At 39.8% G+C, this 16,481-nt stretch overlaps 1 protein-coding gene across 5 annotated transcripts in view; it reads right to left on the bottom strand.

Moving 5' to 3' along the window:
- The window catches only part of adcy2b (adenylate cyclase 2b (brain)), a 668,382-nt gene that overhangs the window by 44,296 nt on the left and 607,605 nt on the right, over window positions 1-16,481 (bottom strand). For all 5 annotated transcript variants that reach the window (XR_013888839.1, XM_080205342.1, XM_080205332.1 and 2 more), the window contains exons 18-20: window positions 11,329-11,445; window positions 3,826-4,010; window positions 2,921-3,005 (exon numbers count right to left, since the gene is read on the bottom strand). Coding sequence is in view for 4 of the 5 variants with exons in the window: in XM_080205342.1 (XP_080061468.1) it covers window positions 2,921-3,005; window positions 3,826-4,010; window positions 11,329-11,445 (387 nt within the window). In the remaining variant the exon portion in view is untranslated. The remainder of the gene's footprint in view (window positions 1-2,920; window positions 3,006-3,825; window positions 4,011-11,328; window positions 11,446-16,481) is intronic.

Below are 16,481 nucleotides of genomic sequence, written 5' to 3'. Positions count from 1 at the left end.
ATGGTTCTCATTAGTGCCCAAAAGAACAAAACTCTGTGTTCTCCTTGGGCTGTCCAGGAAAGGTGAGAGGTCCTATTTTCTTGGGATGGGAGCTATAGGTCCTCTCACCTGACCACATCAGGCTGGGAGGAGTTTGCAAGGGATGTCAGCACCTATGGCCAACAAAAAAGGACCACCCTGCAGTGTAGGAAAATACTGAATCTTCTGATCTGTCAGAGAAAGTGAAACTTCTACACACGCCAAACTCACTTTCATTAGGGCATCAGGTAGCCTAATGGTTAGAATCCACAACAGAAGGAAGAGGGTGAAGACCAGAGAGGAGATCACTGAGTCCAAAACATTCTCCACCTGTTAGGTACAGGCAGCAGAGCTGTTCCTGTGTTGAAAGCAAGGTCAGTCTCCCACAACAAGCCAATGAGGGTCCACCCAGTACATATCAGCCACAAGCAGACAATGATTGTGAATGACTTACATTGTTGGGGCCTGCCTAGTTGATCACTAATTATCTCTTCCCTCTATTTCAGCCACCAGCAAGATGAAGGCCATCATTAAGCAAACACCCCAACCCCAGATCAGCTCAAGTGAGGATGCTGAACACCCATCTGATGAATGTACAGCAGTGTTCGCCCTCTACCATAGCAGAAAAACCCATCTAGTTCTAGAGTAATCTTGGTTCATAATCTCATGATCACCTCAGCACATATGTCTATAGCAGATGGAAGAAATGACAGCTGAGGTCTCTAACACTCAGAGGGCTGCTGGAGACCAGGCCACTGTTAAGTAAAAATCCAATGATGAACCTCTGCAATTGGTCCTAAGGAAAATGCTAGAGGCGCAGAGACAGGCAGGGGCACATCAGTAAAACTTGTCTGAGGTCATCCCAGACTTGATGAATGAGTCTATGTTCTATTTGATGTCATGGCAAATGTACTGACATTCTTACGCAAAGGATAGTGGCTGCCTTGAAGATCCAGGTCCAGCAGTTTCTGCTGGATTTGCACTCAGACTTGCATACAAACACTCACACCATAGGTGCATTCCAGTGGTGGTTATGTGAGAGTGGGATGGGGCACCTCAAGGTGCCCTTCCTCCAGGTGCCCTTCTCCTCAAAGAGTCAGGGTGTTATGGTTAGGTGCCCTTGGATACGTAACTGGAGGAGAAGCACCAGCCAGACATCTCAAAGGCATCCACTCAGGACATTCCAAGGACATCCTGTTGGTTTAAATCCCCTCAGTGACCCCATCAACGCTAGCAGATCAGGTTGAAGTAGGCATCCCCTCAGAGGAAGACTTTTAAAGGTCGGGATCCTCCAGGTCTTGAGCTACCAGAGTACACCTGCTAAAGTCATCTCAGGCAATAGGGTGTAGCAGTCAGCAGGCTGCCTCTACCTCTGCAGGGAGGTGCAGAAACATCAAGGATTCTATAAACTTCCATATTCCTAGTGGTCTTTTGTGATATCTTTTGGTACTTTAATTCTCATCAATTCTAAAAGCCGATTCAAATTAAGTCCAATCATGGTCCCCGCAAGACACTGCATCCCATCTTGAGCTTAATTAAACAAGATCCAAGTTGACAGAATAAGGCACTGCACCTCCTCCCAACCACCAGACTCCTGACTGTGAGTTATAGGGCATTAGGGGTGGAATGTTCTTTTTTTGCCAATGTGTTGGCTCAGGTAAAATCAGCAGTGAGCCACCCATTGGCACCGCAGTCATGACCCTTGATTGTATGACCTTACATCTATTCTCACATGCTTCTCTAAGGATCAGATGCCAATTAAGATCATACACATCATAGCTTCAACTTAATGGATTCTCATGTAAAACATTGGTCAAGAAGCCAAGCTTATTCATTATGCATTAGACCCTTGGTTCAGCACTCTGCTGCACCATGCTCCCCATGGTTTGAACAGGAGATTTATAGGGTGTCCCTTCAATCAGCCAGAAGTTACTGTGCTGAATTGCTCCCACATGGCCAGAAACCCCTCCCCAATCAATTTTTGCAGCTTTTATTTCAAATGTCATCATTCTTAGGTGATTGCAAAAAGTCTGCTGCCTTTGGTACATGAGACCAGCTTCCAATCATTTCTATCACCATCAAGTTCCTTTCATTCTCTTCCATACTTACTATTTAAACTCACTCCCATTGCTCCTGTCATGGTTCAGTCTCTCCCATTACCCCAGACCTCATCATTGTTCACTTGAGTATTCCTGTTCTCCCCCTAAGCCTTTTAGTATTGATGTCTCCACACCATTGTTGCCCTGACCCCTCCCCTTCTCCAGGTTCCATAGACTCTTACTTTCCAGGACTTCCCCAAGAGACCATCCAATACTGCCTCATGACTTCTTACCTACCTAGGTATAGGATCCTGATGCCTCCGCAAAATGTTACTATGCCTCAAAATACCACAACTAAAAAAGTCAGGACCAAATGCCTTAGGTGAATGACCAAGCTGTACACACCATACTGTGATTGCCTGTCACTACCCAGAGCGGCCTTCCCCTGCTGAAGACTGTGTACCATGCAGAGTCCTCTAACAGGGCCCATACATTCCCAGGGAACTCTCCCCAATAGCACTGCCTTAGCCCCAGGACAGTCGCTTCAATATGTCCCTGATAGCAAGAAATGATGAAAACCAACTTATGTAATATACAGTGTGGCTAAATTAAAGGAGTTGCAATTTGGGTACTGTTAAAGAGGTCATCAAAGAATGCTAAGTTGCTTGGGAAAAAGCTGTTCCCTGTATTAATTACTTGAATGTCAACTAAGTCAGAGTCCATGTCATTAAACTCATTTGTTACTGTAGTTTTAATTTAATAGTATTTAATCTTATTTCTACACATCTCTGCTGTTTAGCCCTTTCTGTCAGGTTTGCTTTTACTGTTAAAATAGTCAAATGTTTAGAGAATGTTTTCCTCACCTGTCTAGCCAGAACAAGAAGTGTGATGAAGAAAATAAAAAGAGAAATTACGCCCATTGTCTTCAGGTCCTTAAGCACACCAGGTCTAACAAAGGAACAGAAAATATGAATCTCAATACATTAAGTTACTCAGAGAATAAAATTCTGGCATCAGATCAATGTATAACTGTTACAAATAGTGACAATCAATCAATCTTCAAGCAATATTTATTCAAATTATATGAGAAATATAATGTACATAAATACAGACTTCCTTTATGAAATGTAGGTGGGACCTTCAAAAATGGCAGAAACTTGTTTCCAACAAGAAAATCCCACCCAATTTCAAAATAAGCAGTTCTTTAACACATAAAAAAATCAACCTTTTCTCTCCATGAAATAATGTAAATAATATGCATAATAGCATGGTTCCTGAAACAAAATAATGGCATGAGGTTTAATTCCTTGCTGGAGTTGGCAAAACTAAAAAATGATTTAGTCCATATTTTTAAAGTTTTGACTAAGTGAATAAAAAAAGAACATTTATGATGGTTGAAGATTGAATGGCAAGCAGAATTTAAAAACAATCACTATTAGTAAGATGAAAGGTTGAGGGAATTCTATAAATAGATGGTTATAAAAACATGCAGTGTCTTGTCATAAGGCAGAATTTGAGGTAAAATCTTTAATAGAAAAGTGGATAAATATTTGAAGCACAGAGATATACAGAATTGTGGGGAGAAATCAAGATAGTGAAATTAGCTTTGGATTTCCCTTGCAAACTGCTAGTAGATAAATAATGGACTAAATGGCCTCCTTCTTTACAATAAATTTCTATGGTTGAATGATTCATACATTGGATAATCAACAGGAAAAACTCAGCAAAGACTTGTAAAACTCAGTAAACAACTTGCAGAGTTATGTACCTTTCCATCTTTACAGTTGTATACAGCATTTTGCTGTACTCATCAAAGAGTGAAGAATGGGTTTGCAGAAGAATTACATTGTAAACCACCACAGCGATCAGCATCATCACCATCTTCAGTTCGTAGTTTACTCGCAGGAACACAGAACACGACATCAATCCCAAAATACAGCTGTATAGAAAATACTGCAATAGAAAAGATAACACATTGATAATGAACTGTATTTAAATAGTTTCCTTTAAAAAGAAGTTGGCAATCATACTGTTGGCTTCTGATATAATAAAAGCCCTCTTCAAGGGAGATGTCTCTAAAAGATTATAATAATATTTGGATGGATTGCTAACACAATCTAATATAAAACAACATAAAATAAAAAGGAATGTGTTTTTACAAAACCTGAGTTAGAACTTACTTAGAATACTGTGTCAAGTTATGATCCACTCTCATGGTGGGTAATAGAACCCATGAAAAAGATTCAGTTTAAGAGTTCTTAATTGTGATTTGCCTCGACAGAATGGGCCATTTTACTCCAGAAAAGCATAGGTTTCGAGCAGATATCCTACACAACATTGACTACAATCCATAGAGAAAGGTACTTCATTTTCTGTGAAACATTTTGAAGTGTCTAGCAGTCACAAAAGGCACCACATAAGTGGAAGTCTTCCTTTTCTCTTTAGATTTGATGGTGGTATTTAAATAACAAATGAGGACATTGTGTTTGAGTGAATTAATTATTGTGAGAGGTCATGATGGGTGGGTGGGGACATGAGTTGGCATATATTGGCATGGATGAGACATAAAGATCAGGTGGGAGGGGTCAAGGGTGAGGTTTGGTGTAAGGATTTTTGTTTTATTTTTTATTTATTTAAACCTGGTGCCAAAGCACAGAGCAGGCCTTGCACCTAGCCCATCCCTGCACTTGGCAACCTCTACACTGGTTCTAGGGTCACCTGTTCTGACTTCTATTTCAGCCTGCACCTCCTGCCTGATCAAAAATCCAACTGGCAGATGACCATTTTTAAAAGTCTGCATGAGATGAAAAATAGATTTGGCCCCATTTGCCTGTATCTTGAATTTTGATAATTCTCTTTATCGTGGTCTCTCTTCAGAATCCCTGATTTCACATTGAGTAAAATTGAACAAATGTTCATGTAATGTTATGGAATATGCAACATACAAGTTTACATTTTTTAGAAACATGTGAAGATTTTACATTTTGCCTTAAGTTATTATCTTACAATTCAAATAATTATAAAATGTGCCCTTTAAGGTGCTTTTTAAAATATATAAATGTGTTTTACTTGTGCTGTAAATGCTTTGCTGTTTGTGTGGTATTGTGCAAATGCTTTGTGCTAGGAATAATCTGAAGGATCTTCAAGAAGGAAGATAACCAGGGTGTGTGTAAGAGATGTTCCACTGAAGCTAGAAAATAAATATACAACTACATCTTTCTATTTGTTGACAGCTCGTTCTTCATTTCTTGATTAGAATTTCTACTTTCCATTTTTTGCCAGAAATGCTTCTAACTTACATTAGTAAATTAATAACAAGATGATAAAATAAAAATCAAACATGGTCTGCCAGCCACGGTGGATGATACGACTCTTAAATTGTGGTAGGTATCCTTTGGTTCAATTAATCTTGAAGCATTTCATTAAAGGTGCAATTCTAATCGAATTGCCACCTCTGCTTTTGTTCAGAAAATGTCAAATCAACACCAAGGTGACAACCTTATCAAAATAATTCTAACTCCAGAACAATATTACCTATTGAAAGTATTCACTCATTACAAAACTGAATGAAGTAGCAGTACATAAAACAATCAATACATTCATTTAATGATTTTAAAAACCTTTATTGGATGTGTGAATTGCTAGCAAGGCGAAAATTTGTTGCTCATCCATAATTGCCCTTGAGAAGATGGTGGTGAATCACCTTCTTGTACCTCTGCATCCATCTGGTGTAGATACACTTATGGTGCTGTCAGAAAAGGAGTTCCAGGATTTTGATCCAATAATAGTGAAGATATGGCAAGTCAAGATGGTGTGTGGCTTGGAGGGGAACTTGCAGGTGCTGGTGTTCTCATCTGTCTGCTACCCTTCTGTTGAGTGATAGAGGTTGTAGGTTTGATAAGTTCTCAAAAGAACTTTGCTGAATTACTTTCCTGAAGTTACACACTGCTGCTACTGTGCATCAATGACAAGAAGGGAATATTTAAGTTGGTGGAACGAGTGATGATGAAGCAGACTGCTTTGTTCAGGATGCTATCTTGCATCTTGAGTGTTGCTGGAACCATACTTAGTCAAGAAAATGGAGAACGTTCTATCATGCTCCTGACTTGTGCCTTGTAGATGATGCTGAGACTTTGGGATGTTTGGAGGTGAGTTACTCACCTAAAAATTCCCAATCCCGGCCTGCCCTTGTAGTCACAGTAGTTATATGGCTGGTCCTATTCAGTTTCTGGTCAATGGTAAACCTGAGGTTGGTGCGATTCAGACACAGTTTCATTGAATATGAAAGAGAGATTGTTACATTCTTTCTTTTTGTAGATGGCCAATGCACAGAATTTGTGTGGTGTGAATGTTACATGCCACTTATCGGTCCAAGCCTGAATGTTCTCTGGGTCTTGCTGCTTATGGACATGGTCTGCTTCAGTATCTAAGAGATTATGAATGGTGTTGAACACTGAAATCATTAGCCAACATCACCACGTCTGACTTTATCACTGGAATTCTACTGCACTGCCTGCCTCAGGAATTGGAGCGGATAAAAGGCAGACAGTGGGAAGATCTGTTGATCTCAGGCAGGAATTTCCAGTTTTGGGTCAAGTGAGGTCGTAAAATCCCACCCTATGTTGGAGGGAAGATCATTGATGAAGCAACTGAAGGTGGTCGAGCCTAGGACGCTATCCTTTGGAACTTCTTGCAGCAATGTCCTGGTGTTTGACCTCCAACAGCCACAAGCATCTTCCTTTGTGCTAGATATAAACAGTGGGAAATTTTCTCACAACTTCCCATTGACTTTAATTTTGCCAGGCCACATTTGGTTAAATGAAGCATTAGCTATCAATACATTTATGAACAGTGAGTATACCAAAAATCAATTAAACAACAGGGATGAGCAAATTAATTAATGCAGAATCGGGCACCAGTGAATTTATGCAACACAATTAGAGTAACAAATCAACAAAGTAATGGAGCAGATGCAGAAATGAAATAATGAATTAATGCAGCAGAATGCACAGCAACAGATCAAGGAAAGTGTGAAGGAAGAAGGAACAAATACAGGAACAAATGAATAATTGGAACACAAACAAATCAAAAAATCCATTCAGCAACAGGCAGCAGTGGACCAGTGCATAACAAATATTTAAATTAATGGAGTGCTAATCAATGATTTAATTGTGGAGCTGAATATTAACTTATGAATAAGTTAAAGAGGTGGAGATACAGCATTATATTGATGCATTAATAGAAAATTGACAATATGCCAGACTAAATTCATGGAGCAGTGAGCACAATGACAAATCAAATATTCGTTAATGAAGTCATGGGCATTAGTGCTTAAGTAATAGGGCAGTATGCATACCATCGAATAAATAAACTGATGGAGCAAAAAGTACTAATGAATTAATCCATCCTTCTGAATTTTGCAACTGTTCCCTCTCGTAATTGCTAACTCCTTTCATTGGTTTCATCTCTAGCCTATCTGTCAAAACACTATGCGTTGTTTTATTGGAATTTGCAGCTCTAATAATAAGTTAAGGAGACTGCAAATCTCTAATATTAAACTAAGATGCTTTCAATTTGCTAGGACATTTAGACAATTATTACTATTTAACATGAGGATGAAATCAAGTGCATACAAGTCATCTGGGGTGAGGTCATCGTTCGGGGTAATTTTCATGTTCACCATTTAAGGGCTAAAGCAATGATATGGATTTTCAAGTCATTCAATTTTCATTTTACTGAAATCTAGGAAAACAAAAAGCAAACAGATTCTAATAGACTGGGCAAACATTTCCACACAAGTAGTGAAGATGGAAAGTACCCTTTTAGTTTTAAATATCTGACCTGCAGAGAATCATAGTTTTAAAAAAAACGAAAAAATAAACTGGTGAGTGAACAAATGACTTTCATTTTAATGGTAAAGATGTGGCGATTGCTGCTAAAGCTAGCATTTACAACTCATTCCTAGTTGCCTAGAGAAGATGTTAATGCATGTTCTTTGTGTACCATTATAGTTATATTTTGTAGTGGCTTGATACAACTGAGTGGCTTGCAAGATAATTTCAGAGGGTCAACCTTGTTGTTTTACTGAAGTCACATACAAGCTGGACCAGGTAAGGACTGCAAATTTTCTTCCCCAAGAAACACTGGCGAACCAGTTGCACTTCCTCACAAATATTTTATTGTTTAATGGTCACTTTTAATGAAATTATCTTTTTTATTTTTAGTTTTGTAGGATGGTGCTATCAATAGGGACTGGCAAAGGAAGAATGGAATGGCATGGGAAGGACATAAAGCTCTAGCAAAGCAAGGGAGAGATGGCATGAGATGGAGGGATGAAATTGTTCAGTATGTATATCTATGTGAAGGAAAAGTGTAGAGAAAAAGCTTATCATTTGCATATTTTAAATTCTCTTGTGATTCATGCTAATTATTTGTATATTAATAAGTAATTGATCTATTGTTATTGTACTTCTATGTCAGCTTCTAGCAGGTAGAGGGTGCAGGTTGGGGGACTTCCTAAACCACTTCAAAAATCCTAACTATTTAATCCTTGCTCCCCTTGGTCTTGTCTCCACTAACATCATTACTCTGTTACCCTGGCCATTTCCTTGTCATCCTCAATTTCGCTCTCTTAAATCAAAAGTTTGAAAGGACATTGTGGACAATTGGTTTAACAATCTATTGCCAGATCTGACTGTACAACTTTAAGTACTATCAGGTCCTGCTTTTGTCTAACAAAACTGCTCACCAGCATTCATGAGAGGCGCATAGTGAAAAACACCAGGGCCTGAAGGGCGCTGGGCAGTGTCGGCTATATGTTGTAGAGGTGTCCAGAGTGAGTAGCCAGATCTGAAAAACTTTTTTTAAAATCAGAACTGTAAGTTTGAGAGATCTGATTTTTGAAACACCACTTTTTCAGCTTAATTTCAGTGAGCAGCTGCTTGTGGCTTTCAGGCCAGATGCACCATAGAAAGTAACCTTTTTGGTCGTATCACAGCTTGGTATGGCTCCTGTTTTGACCAAAACCGCAAGAAACAATGAAGGATTGTAAACATAGCCCAGTCCATCAGGCAAACCAGTCTCCCATCCATTGAATCATCCAAAATGATGTTTGCCTTTTTAACTACCTGTTGGACATGATAATACCTTTGCTACTATACCACATGAAAATGATACAGAATTAGTTCCAAGAAAAGTGGGTTTTAAACATAAAGAAAAAGATGTGGTTTGCACATGCAGGGCCCAGTTTTACCATCATGTTGTGCCCATTTTCCGGCACGAAAACTTGGTGTGTGATGCGAGTAGTGTGATCCGTGCCCGCCTCCATGCCAGTTCCCCCTTTATCAAGACCCAAAAATGGCCATGGTCGGGATCGTGCTCAAAATGGGCGTGACAGCCATTTAGTTGCATTCGCATGCATTTAAATTGACTTAATTGGCTGCATGCCTAACTTTATCAGCACTTCCTGCTTTATCACCACTGTTTGCCCATCCAGAATTGGCGCGAAACAGATAGAAGTCTGATTTGGATGCCTCAGTTAATGAGGAGGTAGGTGCCTAACATCTGATGGCTCTCTGCTGGAGATTGGTGAGTGGTGGGGTGGGGAAGGGCAGGAGTGTGGCAAAGGTGGGTCTGCTGCACTGTGCTTGAGATTGGTTGGGGGAGGAAAAGGGTTGTCTGCTGCCACTCTGCCTGAGATCAGTGGTGGGGGAGGGATGTGGCTGGGTGGTCTGCTGCTACTCTGCCTGAGATCAGTGGAGGGAAGGAGGATCCGCTGCCACTCTGCCTGAGATCTGTGGTGGGAAGGGTGGGAGGGGCTCACAATCGCTCTGGTTGGTGGTGGGGGTGGGGGGGATAAAGGGATCAGTAATGTTGTGGGGTGGGGCAAGTATGTTGTTTCCTGGGGGAGGCATTATCCAGCCTGGGAGGGATGTGACAGGGGAGCAGCATTCTATTTTTTTTTTCTGCGCACACGCAGTTGAAGATGCTGATTGGAGCTGCAGGGTTTCGGGCACGTTAAACCCCCCTCCCCCCCCAAAAGGCTTCTGCAGCACGATTCAGACTTGCTGATATTTTTGCAGGCAGAGTGTGTATGGGGGCACCCGAGAACAGGTCTAAAGGTCGGATCTGAAACACTCCCAGTTTCAAGTCCACCCAGCACTTAGAATCAAAATGGTAAAATAGGGCCTCTAGAATCAAAATAACAAAAGCAGGTTTATTTTAGGGGCAATTGCCAGTACAAAGAGAAAATTAAAGTAAGGCTGGAGCCTTAAACATCCCAGTGTGGAGCCGTAGGGTGGGGAGGGGTTTTGGGAGTGTGCCACTTTTAAGCTGCAGTAACACAAAACTAAATACTGTACATCTCAAAATTTGCTTTTGAATTTAAAGCAGCATATGAAAAAAAGTGTAAATTAAATTAAGTGTAAATGTCCTGAAGTAGACACACTTAAGATAACATGTTGTATTGATGTACCAGGAGTTTGGGAATTATGACCCTCATTAAAATAAATGTAGAAGATTAAAAACTGACATTGATGCAAAGTGGTGTGTTGACTCATTATCACCAATTTTATTACTCTTGCAAAATCTGGAAGTGAAATCCCTATTTATCACTAGAAGATTGTTAAAAGAAAGGTTTTTAAAACTCTCTACAGCATCTCTGCAGTTCACCCCAGGACATTCCGTTCTATCTGGGGTACCCTTGATCTCCATCAAACTTTCAACTATTACTCCGTCTCAAACCTCCCTTTCCTTTCTAAAGTCCTTAAAGTCAACTGAAATAATATGAGTCCATCTTTCCCAGAACTCCGTGTTTAAGTCCCTGCAATCAGGTTTTTGCACTTGCCGTAGTACAAAAGCATCTTTTAATCAAAGACAAATGACATCCTATCTGAGTATGATCAAGGTAAAAAAAACTCCCTCTTCATTCTCCTTAACCAAGCTTCTCCATCATTATGCAGGTAGGTGAGGCTGCAGTCACATGGTACCACTCTTATCTATGAAATTGTAATCAGAGAATCATTTACAGTGCCTTCTCTTCTTGCTGGGACACATGACCTCTGGTGTCCCCCAAACCTCCTCCTATTTCTCATTTACATGCTGCACCTGTGGAATATCATCCAAAAACACAGCATCAGTTTCCACGTGCACAACACCCAGCTCTACTTCACAAGTAGCTTCAATGGATCACTGCATTTTAGCTAAATAGTTGGCGTGCAAATATATAAGGTAATTCATAAGGCAAAGAGCTGTCAAGTATAATTGTACTTACTGGCAGGAAGAAATAATCATTATGCACAAACCACAAAGCCTTCCCATTAGTATACTGCAAACTTGCATTCGTGCTGTTAACAGAGGCAGAAGGTAGCAGCGAATGTTTCAAGAAAAACTGAAGGAAAAATGACAAAAACATCAGCAACTTTAGATAAAAACACAAGTTTTCACTTTCAGTTTCTGAAACTTATCTATGTAAAACATAATTTTTCAACTTACCTCTATTATCATAGAATCATAGAATCCTACAGTGCAGGAAGAGGCCATTCAGCCCATTGAGTCTGCACTAACCACAATCCCATTCTGGCCCTATCCTACATATTTACTAACAAATCTCTCTAACATATGCACCCCGGGACACTAAGGGGCAATTTACAATGGCCAATCCACCTAACCCGCACATCTTTGGATTGTGGGAGGAAACCGGAGCACTCGGAGGAAACACACGCAGACACAGGGAGAATGTGCAAACTCCACACAGACAGTGACCCAAGCTGGGATTCAAACCCAGGTTGCTGGAGCTGTGAAGCAGCAGTGCTAACCACTGTGCTACCGTGCTGTCCATATTGTTATTTTGTTGCAGAACAGGAAACAGCTGGATGTTTTTGATCAATTATCCCTCAATTATAAATTCAGTGAATAGAGTTAAACCTTTTGTCAATGTGATAAACTCAGATTTTTAAATGATATTGTACGTGTGTGCATACTTATATCATATAGTTGTATTTTTTCCTTCCATGTCCATTCTACCCATTTTATTCTACGTCACATCTATCATGTTGCAGTTCGATCGGGTTTGAAACTGATCGGCGAGATTTTATGGCTTCGCTCGTCCCAAAACCATAAGGTCCCGCTTGAGGTCAATGGACCATTCCATGATCTGCCCCTCACCTGCTCCAATTCCCATGGCAGGCAGGGCAGTAAAATTCCAGCTGATGTGGTGATTTTTTTAATGTATCATCCGAATGTGTACAAACCATTATGCTTTGCTTGTTGATAATTTGACTGCTACATAAGGGATGTTGTTATTGATGATGAAAATATATTTTATTTTGTGACAGATTTGAATATGCAAATAGTCTTCTTCAAATTGAATCACCCTTAGGTTAGTCAATTGTTTACTTCTAAGAACAAAGTAATTATATCACAAATAAAGCTAAAACCTGAATGAACTTCCCCTTATGTTTCACCAAATTCATTGAGGTTTTTGAGGAAATTACTAATTTGGTGGATTTAAAAGCTGAACAATGAAGTGCAGCTTGATATTTGTCACCCAATGGCCTATCATGGCTGCACCAGCTCTCTGAATGAGCAACTTGCCTATTTCCATTCTCTCATTGTCTCACTAATGCTGCACATTATTTCTTTTCAAATAATGGCCTCATTCTCTTTTGAGCCCAACACAGGAGGGAGGGACAGAAGAATCTTGACTGGCTTCAATTACACCTTGTAGAGAGATGCAGGTTTACAATGGGGTTGGTATGACTGATAGTGTAAAGGAACCCAGGTAAATTAGAGAATGGAGATTCACAGAAACCTGAACCTATTCAAAAGGTACAATGAACTTGCTAGCTTTAAGGAGAAGGATAAAAATTGTTGGAAGGATAGAAAGATGTGGACCATGCAGCAATGTCTAATAGGTGTAAGGGAATGAAGAGAAGTATAGTGTCATAGTTGAAGGGGATTCAACAATTAGGGGGTCATATAGTAACCTTTGCAAGTAGGAGTGAGGCTGCCACATGATATGTTGCCTACTTTGGTGTATGTGATAATAGGATCGTAACTGTTACATCAAAATGTACTGTATTCTAGACTTGACTAATCCAATGCATTCTTGGCTGGCCTTCCATAATCCAGCCTGTATAAACTTTAGATCATTTAAAATTCTGTTGCCTATATCCTGATTTGTACCAAGTCCTGTTCACCATCATCCTATTAATTGCTGACCTACATTAGTTCCCAACCAGCACTGATTCAATTTTAGCTTTCCCATTCTAGTTTTCATTGTTGCACCCCTCCCTATCTCTGTAACCTCCTCCAGCCACCATCCTCCTTCTTCCAATTTTGGTCTCTTCAGCATCCCATATTTTAAATGGTCTAATAATGGTGACCATGCCTTCGGCTGGCTTAGACCTAAACTGTAGAATTTCCTCTCTATATCTCAAGCGCTTGGCAGCTTATTCTTCCCCTTTAACGTGCAACTTAAATCATACCTTTTTGACCAAATCATCAGAGTCCTCCTATTTCTTTACGTGACTAAATGCCATTTATTTTATAGTATTCACGTAAAGCACTTTGGGAAGTTTTACTATGTCAAAAACACTATATATTGCAAGTCATTTTTGTTGTTACATAATGGACCAGCATGGGATTTTTTAACAGATGTTACAATTCTTTGCGAATGTGAAGGCAAGTTCCTAAACTTGAAACAGAGTTGTGATGTGATATTCTACTTTCCATGCCTAATGAAAACAATGAACTTCTTGAAACACAATTAATAGGATGATGGTGAACAGGACTTGGTACAAATCAAGACATAGGCAACAGAGTTTTAAATAATCTCAAGTTTATAGACCTGGATTATGGAAGGCCAGCCAAGAATGCATTGGATTAGTCAAGTGTTTGAATTGTTTGGAACAATGCTCCTGGCATGCACATGGATGACTTTCTTGACCAATCAAGGTTCAATTATGTGTAATACATCTTCAGGGAAGAGGATGGCCCTTGTCAGCTGCAATTCCAAGTCTTTCAAGACTTGCAATATCATACAATTTCTCAATCCCTCGTGCATGTGCTGTCAATCACAAGCATAACTCATTCTTGCAACTTATCCAAATTATGTTACTTATGTTAATATTAATGAACTTGGAAGCTTAGCTGCATTCTGCACTCATTGACATTGGTGTGTGCTGTTCCTGTTACACCAGCTTCCCTCCAGGTTTAGGATTAGATGGGCAGCATGGTGACACAGTAGTTAGCACTGCTGCCTCACAACCCTGGGTTCAATTCCTAGCTTATATAACTGTCAGTGCAGAGTCTGTACATTCTCCCCATGTCTGGGAAGGTTTCCTCTGGGTGTTTTGGTTTCCTCCCAAATTCTAAACAACATGCTGCTTAGGTACATTGGCCATGCTAAATTCTCCCTCCATGTACCCAAACAGGCACTAGAGTGTGGCAACTGGGAGATTTTCACAGTAACTTAATTACAGTGTTAATATAAGCCCACTTGTGGCACCAATAAATAAACTTGAAGATATTCAAAATGACCTAATGTTTTCTCAGAAATTCAGTTTGATGTTTCATTTTGATGGAAAAAACTCAACAGATCTGAAGGAATTTAATGCACTTGCCCAAACAGTAAATTAATTCAGTATCCTCTTTTAAAGTGAAGGAGTAGAGTCAAAATATCTAACTCTTATTCAGATGGTGCCTCATCATGTACTTTCTCTGTGGCATCATTAATAATTGTACCTTTGTTAAAACTTTTAACCATAATGTTCTCATCTTCAAAGAAGCACTAATTGCTCAGCTCATTGGAACAAAAATATACTGGAGGCTGCTTTGAAAATGTCAGCATCCCCTGTGCTTTCAACTTGCTGCTTATCAAAGGTATTTTCATTACCAATTCAATGGCATATTAAGAGACTTTGGTGTTAGCAAGGACGAGGCGGAATTATCAGTTCACATTAAGATTTTTTTCTACTGGTGGAGTACAATGTGCACAGGCAATTATATATTTCTAGCAAACTTTCATAATAATTCTATAGAATTACAGAGTACTGATCATAGTGACTTCAATTATCCTATCATAGACCCAGGAAAATAATAGTGTTAAGGAAAAAAAGGTAATTAATTCCTGAAATATGTACAATAGAATTTTCTGGATCAGTATGTTTCCAGCCCAACTAGGAAGGAAAGTATACTGGATCTAGTTTAGGGTATGAGATGGGGGAAAGTGGAGCGTGGTTCGGTGTGGGAGCTTATAGGAATCGTTAGTCACAGAATTCAGCTAGTTAGCAGCTCTGGTTTCAAGAAGATAGAGATGGCGGATGATGTTCTGCTCCTGATAACTTCAGGCATGGCCCATATTGAGCACCATATTTATCAGCAATAGTAGGGACATTTCTGTGTGTGCACTGTAGGAATGCAGAGTGTGCAGACTGGTGCAGTCTAATGCTGATTTGGCACTGTGAGTATGTAAGTGAATATGGAACAAGGTGGCAGATGGAATATAATGTGGGCAAGTGTGAGGTTTTTCACTTTTGTTGTAAACATGGAAAAGCAAAAATATTTTTTAAAAGGCAAGAAACTTCTCCATGACGGTGTACAGAAAGACTTGAATGTACTTGTATAGGGAATGCAGAAAGTTAACAATAAAAGCAGAAAATGTTTGAAATACTCAGTAAATCAGGCAGTACCTATGGAAACAAAATAAGAGTTAACATTTCAGGTCACTGAGCTTTCATCAGGTCTCTCAGAAAAAGAAATCTTACAGTTTTTCAGTGAAGCACGATGTGAGCTTGGGTAACTGCATTTCCTCAGTGACATTCTTAGAATTCCTACAATGCAGACAGAGGCATTTGGTCCATCAAGCCTTCACTGACAACAGTCCCACCCAAGCCTTACCCACAACCCTATGTATTTACGCTGCTAATTCTCCTGACACTAAGGGGCAATTTAATATGGCCAATCAACCTAACTGCACATCTTTGGACAAATGTACATTTGTATATTTGGTTGATGACTTGCCTCATCTAACACACATGGAGAAAACTCCTATAACCATGCTGTAACCAGGAACATTGTGATGTAGGTCACTGCCACCCTGATACACTGGATGACTCTTCGGAAGCCCTCCAATGACTCCTCCTGTTTCTCCATGCTTGGATAAAAGACAATTGTAGGAGTGAGCCCCTTTACGAAGCAAGGTTTCAGAGGGTCATGTAACCCGTTCAGCCAATTAGACAGAAGCACACATATTTTGGGTCTGAGTGCAGGCTCTCCCAGGCAGTCTGGTGACTGAAGTAATCAGTAGCATTTTTCTCACTCTCTGTATATAATTATTCTTGTTAATAAACAGTTCTTTAGTTACTCTACTTGGTAGTCATCACTCTTTACAAAATATCACACTCGGTGATGAGGTTCAATGGA

The sequence above is a fragment of the Carcharhinus amblyrhynchos genome, chromosome 2 (genome assembly GCF_965287045.1).
Source record: "Carcharhinus amblyrhynchos chromosome 2, sCarAmb.v2.hapA, whole genome shotgun sequence".
Classification (NCBI taxonomy): domain Eukaryota; kingdom Metazoa; phylum Chordata; class Chondrichthyes; order Carcharhiniformes; family Carcharhinidae; genus Carcharhinus; species Carcharhinus amblyrhynchos.
This window is presented reverse-complemented; position numbering and strand designations above follow the sequence as displayed.